Source organism: Pagrus pagrus (genome assembly GCF_965226575.1).
Source record: "Pagrus pagrus genome assembly, contig: HAP1_SCAFFOLD_77, whole genome shotgun sequence".
Classification (NCBI taxonomy): Eukaryota; Metazoa; Chordata; class Actinopteri; order Spariformes; family Sparidae; genus Pagrus; species Pagrus pagrus.
In genome coordinates this window covers 151,030-165,531 of record NW_028175386.1, presented here as the reverse complement: position 1 = coordinate 165,531, position 14,502 = coordinate 151,030, and the positions used below count along the sequence as shown (strand labels likewise).

Sequence of the window (14,502 nt, the reverse complement as noted above, 5' to 3'; positions counted from 1 at the left end):
TCTATTGTGATGTGTATTTCTACTGTGATGTGTATTTCCACTGTGTATTTCTATTGTCTGCTGTGTATTTCTACTGTGTATTTCTATTGTGATGTGTATTTCCACTGTATATTTCGACTGTGTCTTATGTATTTCTAGTGTATTTGTACTGTGTGCTGTGTATTTCTACTGTGCATTTCTACTGTGTATTTCTATTGTGATGTGTATTTCTACTGTGACGTGTATTTCCACTGTGACGTGTATTTCCACTGTGTATTTCTATTGTCTGCTCTGTATTACTACTGTGATGTGTATTTCTACTGTGTATTTCTATTGTCTGCTCTGTATTTCTAAAGTGTATTTCAACTCTGTGCTGTGTATTTCTACTGTGTATTTCTATTGTGATATGTATTTCTACTGTTTATTTCTATTGTTGGCTCTGTATTTCTACTGTGTATTTCTCTTGTCTGCTCTGTATTTCTACTGTGTATATTGACTGTGTGCTACAGTAGGTACTACTTCGTTGTGGCCGAGTTCACGCGTGATTCTCGCGTGAATCACGCGAGAATCACACACCTTTTTAGTGGCGGATAAATTGTGTTTTCATGAGAAGCGGCAATGTGCCCAAACAACCACCAGGTGGCATCTGTGAGCAGGAGGACGACAACATGCAGCAGCAGGGAGCAGTGACCATGAACGGGAATGGACAGAGTTGCCTGATTTATGTTTCTGTTCATTGTTGCTTAAATACAAGAATGTAGCTAATAATACCTCACCCACTCCACACCTCATTCCAACTCCTTCCTTCAGCCTGTCGCTACAGGGTCCCTCTAGCAAGGACAAACTTAGTGAGTTGTTGATGATGTTGATGGCGGATGAGATGAATGATTTTTTTTCACTATGAAGCCTTTTAAATTACGCACAGCCTACAGAAGTTTCAACGTCCATATAAGCATTTAAGAAATGATTCTTATCAGTTCCATAATTCAGAGAGGATTTTTACTCAACGAAAAAGTGTATAAAGATCAGCTTTTAGGTTGAAGACACGACAGCAGCACGTATGTCCAGACGCTGGTGTGTCAGCTGGGGCAGCGGGTCGGTGAAAGATAAGGCACATGAAAATATTGTGACTGACGTATAGCTCCCCTGGTAGAGCAGCTCCCTCAGTAAGCAGAATCACCCGCTGATACGAGTTCGAATCTCTGTGTAGGCTGTAACTTAAGTTAATGTGTTTTCTTTTCTCATCATCATTATGATCACATATGGCTCCAAGTTTGCGCAAATAAATGAGCAAATGAGCATTAATTCTCCACCGGCCGCGGCACCAGCTTTCCTGCTTGTGTACATAGATTCTGACACCACAACTGTAGCGTACCGAATATCAATAGATGATAACCAGAAAAAAAACGTTCTATTGATCTGATTCACCGGCTTCATGGACGTCGGAACTATTTTCTGAGAGGGGGGGCGGGGGAAGCACGCACTTTTATCAATGATTAAGGATTTGATTTGAAGTTATTTTATAATGGCGTGCAGTTATAAGAGAACTAGATGGATGAACACGGCATCTTTATTGTTAAGAAAATGAAACTTTGATCACTAAATCAAGCCATTTAAGGAACATAACGGCATTATTTGTACCCTTGAATGAAAAAAAGAAAAGTCTGCGCTCCTGACTCAGGGCTTTCATGCATATCCAAAAGTGGACCTTCTCTCAGTTGACCCACTGATGAAGATTTTAAGCAGGGTCGAGACATCGCTTTCATCCATAAGGTCACTGTGAACGTTCATAACGGTCAAATGTGTTGGTCTCTCCTGCGTCATGGTGTGCAGCCAGGTTTTCAGCCTGCGCAAGGCTGAGAAAGAGTGCTCGGATGCCGCGACAGATATTGGCAGGGCCAGGCACAGCTTAATGAGCTTCTCCACCTCTCTCGTGGAAAGGGGGTCAGTTCCGAGGAACCCACATCCACTCGTTTCCCCTGAGCCGCCTCAAGAACTGCCTGCTCTCGCCCTGCAGCTATGCGGAGTCCTTCCTGATCAAAACGCCGCTCCGCCTCGGAGCGCACCAGGTCCATATGCACATCCTGGATGGTGCTTACTTCTCGTATCTTCCCGTGGGTAGGGTGGCTGATGGGGTGCGTGAGTTCCGACGTCTATGACCGGCTTTCTTTATTTCAGTTGTGGTGTCAGAATTTAACACAAATATTTGTGCTTTCTATTCCTTATATTTTCTACAACAGGCTTATAGAAAGAAGAACGACGCCACGTCATGTCAGACAGTTTTCTCTAGCTTTATTAAAATACATAATCAGCAGCTTCACAGTAGTCGGATATACAGAAGGTTATTTAAAGCGGACTGAGTCCCTGAAGCCGTCTCCCTGCAGGAGGAGATCCCTTGGCCAAGTGATCAATGTATTTGTTGCAGACCTCTTTGCTGTCCTCAGCGCGCGGGGGTGGGGGTGGGGGCGCTGGCGTAGCAAGCTTTTCAAAAGTGTGGGGGATGGATGTGGTCTTTCCAGTTAAGCAACTTGTTCCAGATGCCTTAACATTTGCATTCCCCCATACTGAGGAATGTGTGTAGGGGACGAGAAGTAAGCACCATCCAGGATGTGTCCATCCTGCATTCGGAGGTGGAGAAGCTCATTAAGCTGTGTCTGGCCCTGCCAATGGCCGCGTTTCTCAGATTCGTTAAGGAGCTCTTAAGTGCTAAGATCTTCTTAGGAGCGCTCTTAAGAACGCTGTGAAAGAAGGATGTGTTTTCCAGAGTCGCTCTTAGCTTAAGAAGATCTTTCACTAAGAAGGAAATGTAAGATCGAGCTGACCCACTCTTAACAGCCTTCTTACAGCCAAATGCTCAGTGATCAAGCCGCGTCAGGGAAATTTACATCCTCCACTTTTCGAAATAATAAAACAATGCTCAATGTTGAAATGCGCTCATAGCTGCGGACCACTGGCGCAAGAAACATAGGCTAATAGAAGAAGAAGAAAAAACCTTGTTATTGAATTACACGTTTAAGTTTTCCACACATATCTGCATATGAGTTTATAGTAGGCTGCTACACATAAAAATACAACAACCCTGTGGCATTTCACAGATATCAAGGAAACAGATGTAATTAAACTCAACTGAACCTCATCCAGAGAGGCTTCACCTGCTACTCTACAGTATATAAATGCGTTGCCAAAGTCCGCGCGTGTGAGAAACGATGGCTACAATACAGCACATTCTCGCTGCGAACCAACAGCGTCGCCGTGCGCGAAGCCAGACGGTTTACATAAATGCATACGTGCGTCAGCACTTCTCCCCACTGGACGTGCTGTCAGACCGGGCTGTCCAGGCAAAGTACCGGCTGCCCCGTGCGGAGATCCAACGGCTGATCACTCTGTCTCCACACATCCAGAGAGCAACCCGCTGCAATTTTGCCCTCAGCCCGGAGGTGCAGCTCCTGGCTGCGCTGCGTTTTTACGCAGTGGGGAGCTTCCTGGAGTTTCATTTTCTTAACAATAAAGATGCCGTGTTCATCCATCTAGTTCTCTTATAACTGCACGCCATTATAAAATAACTTAAAATCAAATCCTTAATCATTGATAAAAGTGCGTGCTTCCCCCGCCCCCCCTCTCAGAAAATAGTTCCGACGTCCATGAAGCCGGTGAATCAGATCAATAGAACGTTTTTTTTCTGGTTATCATCTATTGATATTCGGTACGCTACAGTTGTGGTGTCAGAATTTAATGTATTTTATGTACACAAGCAGGAAAGCTGGTGCCGCGGCCCGGCAGAGAATTAATGCTCATTTGCTCATTTATTTGCTCAAACTTGGAGCTATATGTGATCATAATGATGATGATGATGATGAGAAAAGAAAACACATTAACTAAAGTTACAGCCTAAACTGAGATTCGAACTCACACTAGCGGCAAATTCTGCTTTCTGAGGGAGCTGCTCTACCAGGGGAGCTATACGTCAGTCATAACACACACCAGCGTCTGGACATACGTGCTGCTGTCGTGTCTTCAACCTAAAAGATGATCTTTATAAATTTTTTCGTTGAGTAAAAATCCTCTCTGAATTATGGAACTGATAAGAATAATTTCTTAAATGCTTGTATGGACGTAGAAAATTCTGTAGGCTGTGCGTAATTGTTTCTGCCTCCGCTTATTAGCCATGGCTGCAGCGAGCGAGCAAGCGAAATCACAACCTCAGATGTCTTTAGGGTATCAGATATTTTTATTGGCTATTCTTATATTTAAGCAACATCCAGTCAGGCCGTGATATATGTAAACAGTAAACAAATGTTCCTTAAAAAACGACTAATGTAGTTTAGCTCTACTGTAAAACAAAGAAAGCACAAGTGATTATCCAAGGTCACCCAGATAACTGAGGTGTCCCACCGCTGAGAAACAATCAGTCTGAATCAATATGATACGGTTTAGCAGTCCCCCTCTCCATTCACTCTACCTGTAGCCTAAAACAGCGCCACTCTCCATTGCAGCTACATTGTGGTCAAATGTGGAATTGTCCCAAAATCGTTTCAGCTGCAATTCAGTACTATGCTTCCACCTAGTGGCTACAGTTGTCACTGACATTTCACGCGTTGCGTGAATCTCGCTCCCCGCGAGTGAAATGGCCACTTTGAAGTAGTACCTACTGTATGTATTTCTATAGTATTTGTACTGTGTGCTGTGTATTTCTACTGTGATGTGTATTTCTACTGTGATCTATATTTCTACTGTGTATTTCCACTGTGATGTGTATTTCTACAGTGTATTTGGACTTTATGATGTGTATTTCTACAATGTATTTCTACTGTCTGCTATGTATTTCTAGTGTATTTCTACTGTGTGCTGTGTATTTCTACTGTGTATTTCTACTGTGTGCTGTGTATTTCTACTGTGTATTTCTCTTGTCTGCTCTGTATTTCTACTGTGTATTTTGACTGTGTGCTATGTATTTGTAGTGTATTTGCACTGTGTGCTGTGTATTTCTACTGTGTATTTCTATTGTGATTTCTATTTCTCTGTGTATGTCTATTGTCTCCTCCTTTTTTCTACTGTGTATTTTGACTGTGTGCTATGTATTTCTTGTGTATTTGCAGTGTGTGCTGTGTATTTCTTCTGTGTTTCTACAGTGATGTGTATTTCTACTGTGTATTTCTATTGTGATGTGTATTTCTACTGTGATGTGTATTTCTACTGTGTATTTCTATTGTGATGTGTATTTCTACTGTGATGTGTATTTCCACTGTGTATTTCTATTGTCTGCTGTGTATTTCTACTGTGTATTTCTATTGTGATGTGTATTTCCACTGTATATTTCGACTGTGTCTTATGTATTTCTAGTGTATTTGTACTGTGTGCTGTGTATTTCTACTGTGTATTTCTACTGTGACGTGTATTTCCACTGTGTATTTCTATTGTCTGCTCTGCATTACTACTGTGATGTGTATTTCTACTGTGCATTTCTATTGTCTGCTCTGTATTTCTACTGTGTATTTCTATTGTGCTGTGTATTTCTACTGTGTATTTCTATTGTGATATGTATTTCTACTGTGTATTTCTATTGTCTGCTCTGTATTTCTACTGTGTATATTGACTGTGTGCTATGTATTTCTATAGTATTTGTACTGTGTGCTGTGTATTTCTACTGTGATGTGTATTTCTACTGTGATCTATATTTCTACTGTGTATTTCCACTGTGATGTGTATTTCTACTGTGTATTTCTACAGTGTATTTGGACTTTATGATGTGTATTTCTACAATGTATTTCTACCGTCTGCTATGTATTTCTAGTGTATTCCTACTGTGTGCTGTGTATTTCTACTGTGTATTTCTCTTGTCTGCTCTGTATTTCTACTGTGTATTTCTCTTGTCTGCTCTGTATTTCTACTGTGTATTTCAACTGTGTGCTATGTATTTCTAGTGTATTTGCACTGTGTGCTGTGTATTTCTACTGTGTATTTTGACTGTGTGCTGTGTATTTCTACTGTGCATTTCTATTGTGATGTGTATTTCTACTGCGTATTTCTATTGTCTGCTCTTCATTTCTAAAGTGTATTTCGACTCTGTGCTGTGTATTTCTACTGTGTATTTCTACTGTGTATTTTGACTGTGTGGTATTTCTAGTGTATTTGCACTGTGTGCTGTGTATTTCTACTGTGATGTGTATTTCTACTGTAATGTGTATTTCTACTGTGTATTTCTAGTGTCTGCTCTGTATTTCCACTGTGTTTTTATATTGTGATGTGTATTTCTACTGTGATGTTTATGTCTGCTGTGTATTTTTATTGTCTGCTCTGTATTTCTAAAGTGTATTTCGACTGTGTGCTGTGTACTTCCACTGTGTGATGTGTATTTCTACTGTGCATTTCTACTGTGTGCTCTGTATTTCTACAGTGTATTTCTACTGTGATAAGTATTTCTACTGTGCATTTCTATTGTCTGCTCTGTATTTCGACTGAGTATTTCTATTGTGAGGAGTTATTCTGCTGTGATGTGTAATTCTACTGTATATTTATACTGTGTGCTGTGTATTTCCACTGTGTATTTCTACAGTTTTCTGTATATTTCTACTTTGTTATGTGTATTTGTACTGTGTGCTCTGTGCACTGTACAGTAGCATAAGCTGTATTTGACTGCAAAAAGGTTTCTCAAGCAAGTTTCCTAGCCTGGACTGGCTACTATTGTTCTGAAATGCTAAAAATTGACATAAGCCAGTTTTCACCCTCAATGAATTAAAGATCAGGTAAAACCTTGTTTGTCATGAAATAGATCCACATTCAACCAGTTCAGGCAAGGAAACTTCAGTGAAAGACCTTTTTTCAGTCAAATACAGCTTATGCTACACTGTAAACCCGAACGTTCAAATTAATTAAATAGATTAAGTACTGCATACTCAAAGTTTTAAAAAAGTTCTACTAACTTAATTATGTCAAGTTTGTGTAACATGTTCTTTCTTTTTGAGTAATTTATACTAATAATGTTTGATTAAATTGAAATATTTCTTTATTAAGTAAGCATAAATTAAAAACACAACTTAAGTACAAGTTAATAGAATTAAGGCCTACATATAAGAATGGTAAAGTCTTCTTATTTCTATTATTTCAAATAGGTGGAATTTAATAATAGGCCTTGTACATGTTAAAATGCAATAAAAGGGGGGGAGCACCGAAGACAGGCAGCACGGAGGACTGCAGAAAGTTGGACCTACGTGGCAACAGTCAGCCTCACTGGACTTACTGTAAGTTTTGAATGTTCATATATTGTTAATATACTAACATTTAGTTGTATTTTGGGTGCGTGTCGAAAAAAATAGCAGAAATGGCGGGTCCCTATTTTTTATGTGCTTTGCCACGCTTCCAGAAGGAAACATTGTGCTAGCAAGCCTAGCAGGTGTTCAGTTGTGTGTTACCTGTTTTAATGAGGCAGTTTAAAATGTTGGATACTTGTCCTAGAGGAGGTTGCAGGGCCGGCTCTTGGCATAGGGGGTATAGGCAGTCGACTAGAGCATAAAACAAAGTGTTTTAATCTTTATAAAATGTAATTGAATCCCCCCCTCTCATGTCTCATGGTGCAACCAACCCCGCTGTGCCCGCAGTCACACACACAGCAGAGGTGTGTGCAGTGAGATTGTTTTCAAGCCGTTTTCTTGTTAGAAATGCCAGCCCCACATAGCAAGCGGGTCAGGGCCAGATCCGGCATCAAGCCGGCACCTCTGGCCTACATCTGGCATGGCAATAGTATGTTAGCCAGATGTGGGCCAGGTCTGGCAGTGATGGCACCGTTTATGAAATGGCATGCCAAATGTGGGCCAATTGTGGTTAGGTGTATGTGGCCCAGGTCTGTACAGTAGCAGACAGGTCTGGGCCAGATCTGGCATCAAGCCGGCACTTCTGGCCTATTTCTGACCTGGTAAATAGTATGTTAGCCAGGTGTGGGCCAGGTCTGGCAATGATGGCACCGTTTATGTAATGGCATGCCAAATGTGGGCCATTTGTGGTTAGTTGTATGTGGCCCAGATACGTAGCAGACAGGTCTGGGCCAGATCTGGCATCAAGCCGGCACTTCTTGTCTATTTCTGACAAGGCAAATAGTATGTTAACCAGATGTGGGCCAAGTCTGGCAATGATGATACCGTTTATGTGATGGTACGCGATACATGGGCCAATTGTGTGTGAGTTTATTAGACCCTAGAGTGACTTTGACTAGGGTCAAAGGGGACTATTTAAGGTTTAAAAAAAAAGAGACAGGTTTTACACATTTGAATTGTTTTTTTTTTAAGTATATTTTTGGGGCTTTTATGCCTTTAATTGATAGGACAGTTCAGAGAGTGACAGGAAATGGGAGGCAGAGAGGGGGAATGACAGGCAGGATAGGGCCGCTGAATGTGGGATTCGAACCAGGGCCGCCTGCTCTACACATGGGGCGGGTGCTCTACCAACTGAACTAAACACCGCCCCAACACATTTGAATTTTAAAAAGGCAGGACAGTCCCTTTTCTTTAATAAATGATCAAAGCTTTGTCCGAGAAGGCTGAAATCCTGACATGGCCTCTGCAGTTTGTAAAGTCCCCAGCCCATACAACCTTCAGAAACTTGAAAGGTCATCCTGGTGCATGTGAGGTCTTCAAATAAACCCCTTTATTTTTATAAATTTTCACATTCTAAAAGACTTAAAGAGCATATTGCAGGTTAGACCCCCCCCCTTAAACCAATGCTTAGAAATATAATGTAGGAACAAGTTTTTCTTAAAATTATATTTATAAATATAAATTTATAAATAAGACTTCCGTTTTTGGGAGAAAATTTTACTTCCGCATCGAAAAACCCTTAACGGAAGTGACGTAGGCAGAGGGAGAGCGGTCGGTTTGAACAATAGGAAAACAATGGATTGTGGTGCTGGTTCTGACCCCGAGGGAACTTTACATGTGTATAATTACAAATACGACAGACCACAACCGTATAACTAGGAGTCCATTATGCACATTAGAGAGCAGAGAGACACCAGGAGGAGAATTGATGGCCAGAGGAGAGAGAAATTGAGCTGTGGTGTCAGGACAGTCAGTGCAGAGTTGGTCAGAGACTGGTGGCTTAGCTTACTGTATACGCATTAGCTACGGATATGCTTACATCACAACATCGTACAGATTACTACCATGTATCATGCAATAAAAAAACTAGTATTGATTATCTAATACATGTCGGAGTACTGATACTTACCAATGACAGAATATATAGAATATTTAGATTGACTACAGTAACATTATGACACAAGTTTGGTGAGAGAACATACATTTTATTAAAAACTGACTCATGAAAGTCATGACGTCAATTCTTCCCCTCAACAGCCAGCAGATGTCACTATTTTGACTGTATCGAATGCTTCGAAGCAGTGCATCATTTTCCAGGCAACTTTGTCAAAGTGGTTCAGTGCTTCAGAAAGCTTCGGTTTCACCACCACTAGGCAAAAGTTGCAATGATGGCTAAGGTGACCCATTCAATGGGTAAAATAATAATAAATAAAAGTCAGATAGCCAGCTTTACAGTGTCACATTTCATTGATTAATTTGGTGTTCCTGTTCAACCACTAGATGGCAACACCAGACATAAAATATTCATACTATTCAGTATTTTTTGTATAGCTAGGCTATTTAAATGTCTCAAATACAATAAATTTGGTTCCACAATAAAACACACATTAACAGATACATTGTCATCTAATAGTTTGCCCATGAAATCACATTTAGCACAGTCTACAATTTATAGCCATCATGGATGCCATAGCGATAATCAAATCAAATTACACTATCATCAAAACTGTAATTAATCAAAATTTTCCAGAACATATTCAGTTTATATTTGGCTGGCAATATGCAATCAATACAACTATTTACAATTCAACATTTGGAGAGTACAACATAACACAACTCACCATTTAAGAACACACTCACTCATCACTTGTATTGGAATTTAGCTCGCCTCTCTTTCAAGCAAGCAAAGCGATCAATCACCCTCTCATTGAAATCAGGCATGTTCCTGACAAGTTCCCTCTCCATGGAAAGCAGGCCCAATGCATTCAGACGTTCCTGTCCCATTGTATTTCTCAGGAATGTCTTGAACCTCTTTAAGGTGGAGAAACACCTCTCAGCTTCAGCTGTTGTCATTGGAGTGATTATGAGGATGTTCAACAGCGCCACAGTCTCAGAGAAGGTTTCCTGGAGGTTGTAGCTCTGTAGAACCTGGTACAGAGCCAGTGCACTGCAGGAGCCCCTGAAGTCTGGACTTTCGTAGATGAGAGAAAGCTCAGTCCTGAGCCTCTCCTTGTGTAGCATGGGGTATGCCCTCATGGTGGTATTCAGAGCCTCTTCAGGGAATGTTTTCAGATGCCGGTCAAACAGCTCTGCCTCTAGCAGCACGGCACTCACAAGGTAGCTGGTGAAGGAGAACCTGTCTTTGGCATGGCCCAGGATTGTTTCACAGATCTGTTAAAATGATAAAAATGTATAGTCAGTAACACACAATTGTAAAAAAAAAAATTCTACTGGTGTTGGCATGAATGTGGCCATGATCTACTGTATCTACTGTCTCACAGTTCCAAAGTATGCATTTTATTATTCATGCAGACTTATTACTGTATCCTTGTGTGAGTATAATGGACAAGTAATGGGTGAGTAAAACAAATGACTACCATCCATTACTGAATTACTGAAAAAGAGATTGTGACTTTATCACTTGGTTCCAACACTTGAGTATGCCTACATCATTGGTCAGTAGTGAATGCAGATACCTCTTTTGACAGCCTCTGCTACTCTTGTTCATAAGGCTCTCCTTGATCTTGTGGTACCTGGTGCTTCTTGCTGCTGCTGTTGAGAGGAGCTTTGGTCCCTGAAGGGAGACAGATCAAAAGTGTGAGAATATGATGACAGTATGTCAATGCCATTATCAATAATTACTCTCTTTAAAAAAAAGTAATACTAGTAAGTAATAAAAAATTGCCGCGAAACTCTTTCATTCACCAATATTTTGTTATGATACGCTAGTGCTATTCCCCTCTGAGTCCGGGGGTTAGCGGTTATCAACACCCGGGGTCTGTAGGTTGACCTACTGACCTCTGACCTGGACGATATCATCTCCGACCGCTGCCCGGCTCATTCTGATAATAATCATTCCGCTTCGGCATTCGGGTCCATTTTTAGTGCAACTAGCCAGAGCTTTAGTAAGTCTAGGTTGCGGAGAGGAAGCTGAACTTCGTCCAGCTGCTCATTTTGTTCAGACAAGTCGGACACACGCAGAAACGAACCGTAGCATTAGCGATAGCAACAAGGCGCGCCGCAGTCGGAGATGACATCATCCAGATCAGAGGTTAGTAGGTCAACCTACAGACCAACAGCTAACCCCGGACTCAGAGGGGAATAGCAGTAGCGTATCATAACAAAATATTGGTGAAATTAACGAATTTTGCGGCAGATAATGTGTTATTTAGAGGCTACATTGCACTGCCCTGTGTACTTGCATTATACAGATATACGCGGCTCTCAGCTGGATCTAATTTCGTTGGAACGACTTGTAATGACACCAAAGTTATCTGGGTGAGTAAATGATCGTATTTTATGCTAGAAATAAGGTCCAGATTGTAAAAAACGGTTATTATCCATTAATAATCAAAAGAAATATACCATCTGACCCATTTAAAAAAAAAAAAAAACAGTGTTATGAGTATGAAAAGCCTCAGAGTTATCAATGTCCTGTATCAAATCATGAATGCTGGCAGTGAATATGCCAACAGCTTCCTCCTTGTTGATCTTCTGGAGGGATCTGGAAAGGGGAGCCGCAGCAGACGAGGACAGGACAGTGCTGCACTCTCGCACTCTCAGAGAATCCATGAGGAGCCAAAAATGCTGACAGACATGAAAGACATATGTGAAAGGCAGAAGATTACAGTACATAAATAACACAAGATATACAAACTGAAATACAAGTTATGATACTTTTTCATCAGAAATCACAAGAAGACCCTTACCTGCTTTATTTTTGCACAAGTTCCCTCCTGCGTCTCAATGTTTCTTTCCGTTGGAGTTACTTACTTCAGTTTCTCCACAACAGGCTGAGCAGTTAGTAAATAGAGACATAAGCTGGCTTTGGCACACAATGAACTTGTCAGTAGCCCTGAAAAAAGAAAATTACCTATTAATTTGCACCATGACACATCTTGGGCTGTGCCTGGAAAGCTAGGATAATAAGAGGTCAATCTTTATACAAATATGTAACTTAATACATTCAATGGTTGGTTTACTACATATACCCTTGTCCAACCTGCAATCCCATACAACAGCTCTGTCACAGAATGTGTTCAAGTGTGTTAAAAATGGAGGTCAGATAGTGTTGGAGTTGTACCGCCTGTATGCATATAGATAGCATATATAACTCGAAAAATTGTATTTCCTGCGAAAATACAGCGTGAATGCTGACGGCTGAATTGATTTCGGAAATCTGCTGAATGTGCTGGAAAACACTTGCCTAATGCATAAAAAATGCATACAACTATGAGAATGAATGGTCAAGAATTTGCAGAAAAAGCTGTCTTTTTTCAAAAGCTGAAAAGTCAAAGGCGGAAAAGTAATAGGTTCAAAGAGCTTAAAAAGCTGAACATTTTGATAATTGGATGGTTTCTCTAGCTGAACATGAAGCTGAATATTTGAAAAGGATGAAAAGGCTGAAAAGCTGAAAAGTAATAGGCTGAAAGAGCTTAAAAAGCTGAACAGTTTGACAGCCAAACAGTTTCTGTAGCTGCATATGCTGGAGCAATAGCAGAACCAAAGTTGAAAATGTCCCCATAAGAATGAATGGGAAAACACCTCCCAAACTCCTGCAGGTTTAGAAAAAAGTGTAATGGTTATGGCCAAAATATGTATACAGTGAGTAACAGGAGACATTGCTGAACCATGTGATGTCTTTTTTATTTCTGTAACACTGCAGCTTATGGGGGAGTTGCTGGAGTGCTTGTCGCTCGAGGGCTTCTACAGCCAAAAGTTTAAGTCCTACATCTGAAATAAGAACATCACCTGAAAGCCAACAAGATTTCCTACATTTCTATGTATATATTGTCTATGTGAAGTAAAAGCTGTGGGACCCAAATCAAGATGAAGAGAGTTTTTTCTCAAGTTTTTGCAGCTGCTCTCCACTCTAGCGATGATGTCACCCACTCTAGCTCACGCAAATGTTATAAAACAAGACTTACAAGTGGCTGTTCACGTTCAGCTGAGTCTCTGTCTGATCCGTTACTGTCTCCTGCCGGGGCGGCAGCACCAGCAGCTGCTGACAGACAGCGGTCCCGATGAGGCTGTCGGCACCGAAGGCACCGCACCGCACCGCACCGGGGGTTGGAGGGGAGAGGGGGGCGGGGGGTCGCACAGTTCTTGCTTCGGAATCCCAGTTGAACTCCATCAGATCGCTGGAGTGATAACCCTCTGGTTTAAACTGAGCGACACACAACCGAGTTTTTCGTAGCTGACGCAGAGGTCAAGCCCCGTCTCTTCAGCTGCACAACACGCACCCAGGCACGGAAGATAGCACCGTTTTTTTTCTGGTGGACCGGTGGACTCGATGTCGTGACAGGCTGGAGTTTGTGAAACCACCACAAACTGAATAATTTACCATGTCCATGATAACGCAATCCAAACCTGCTGTAAACACACTGACTCACGATAAGACGACCGCTCTGACAAATAGCCATCTGCTCCCACACTAAGCTATGGCAGCTGCTAGCATACAACTCCCTCTTGTGACGTAATATGACGCGATGTTGGAAAAAAAAAAAGAGAGAGACAGAGAGAGTTTTTAGGCGCTGTGCTCACTTTTTCGGTTAAATTTGTGCTCTTGTGTCTTGAAAAAACATTTCAAATCCTCACTCAACTTTTCAAATGGTATTTTTCACACATTACATTTATTTTGTAAACCAGTATAACCTGCAATATGAAAAATCCTTAGGCACACTTGTATTGGGGGGTCAACCACCGTGCAAAATTTAGGGTCTCTAGGGTCAAAGGGGGCCATTTAAGGCCAAAAAAGACATGTAAAACTGTTTAACAAAAATATCAAAACTTTATTCTAAATGAATACGATTTGAGTATGTTGCTCAGCTAAAATTGTAATACAAGAACATTTTGGTCCCATAATTGGAGCGTTCTTCGTTTTCCTAGTGGCCAGCAGTTGTGAGCTTTTGGAATAGATAACAAGTTTCAAGTCATTCAGTTTGTTGGAATGGTGAGCCTCATTTGGTTTAAAAATGTGAAAGTTTGAAGGCCCGCCTACCAAAAAGTAGATGTTTAATCAAAGCCAAACCAATGCTTATCTACTCATCTGGGGCTACAGAACAACATATCAAAAGCTCAGACTTCCACGACCTCTATAAAAAAAATGCTATAAATTTGTCAGTATGTCAGAGGGTGTAACACCCTTGGGTTTTTGAAAAGGACCTTTTTTCTAAATGACTTATATTTTGCTTTCGTATTCTTGTGTAGGGGCCCC

At 41.0% G+C, this 14,502-nt stretch overlaps 1 protein-coding gene across 4 annotated transcripts in view; it reads right to left on the bottom strand.

The window, feature by feature from the left end:
* Positions 1-9,256: 9,256 nt before the first annotated feature.
* LOC311253937 (uncharacterized protein) overlaps positions 9,257-14,502 on the bottom strand; it is a 27,386-nt gene continuing 22,140 nt past the window's right edge. Inside the window, exons 1-4 of one of the 4 annotated variants that reach the window (XM_084384388.1) lie at positions 13,214-13,304; positions 11,996-12,141; positions 10,820-11,873; positions 9,257-10,457 (exon numbers count right to left, since the gene is read on the bottom strand). In XM_084384388.1, the coding sequence (XP_084240514.1) occupies positions 9,930-10,457; positions 10,820-10,915 (624 nt within the window). In that variant the 5' untranslated portion in view covers positions 10,916-11,873; positions 11,996-12,141; positions 13,214-13,304 and the 3' untranslated portion in view covers positions 9,257-9,929. Of the gene's footprint in view, positions 10,458-10,762; positions 12,848-13,213; positions 13,305-14,502 lie in introns of those variants that run through there. The other 3 variants (XR_014622072.1, XM_084384387.1, XM_084384386.1) reach the window with 3 other exon arrangements.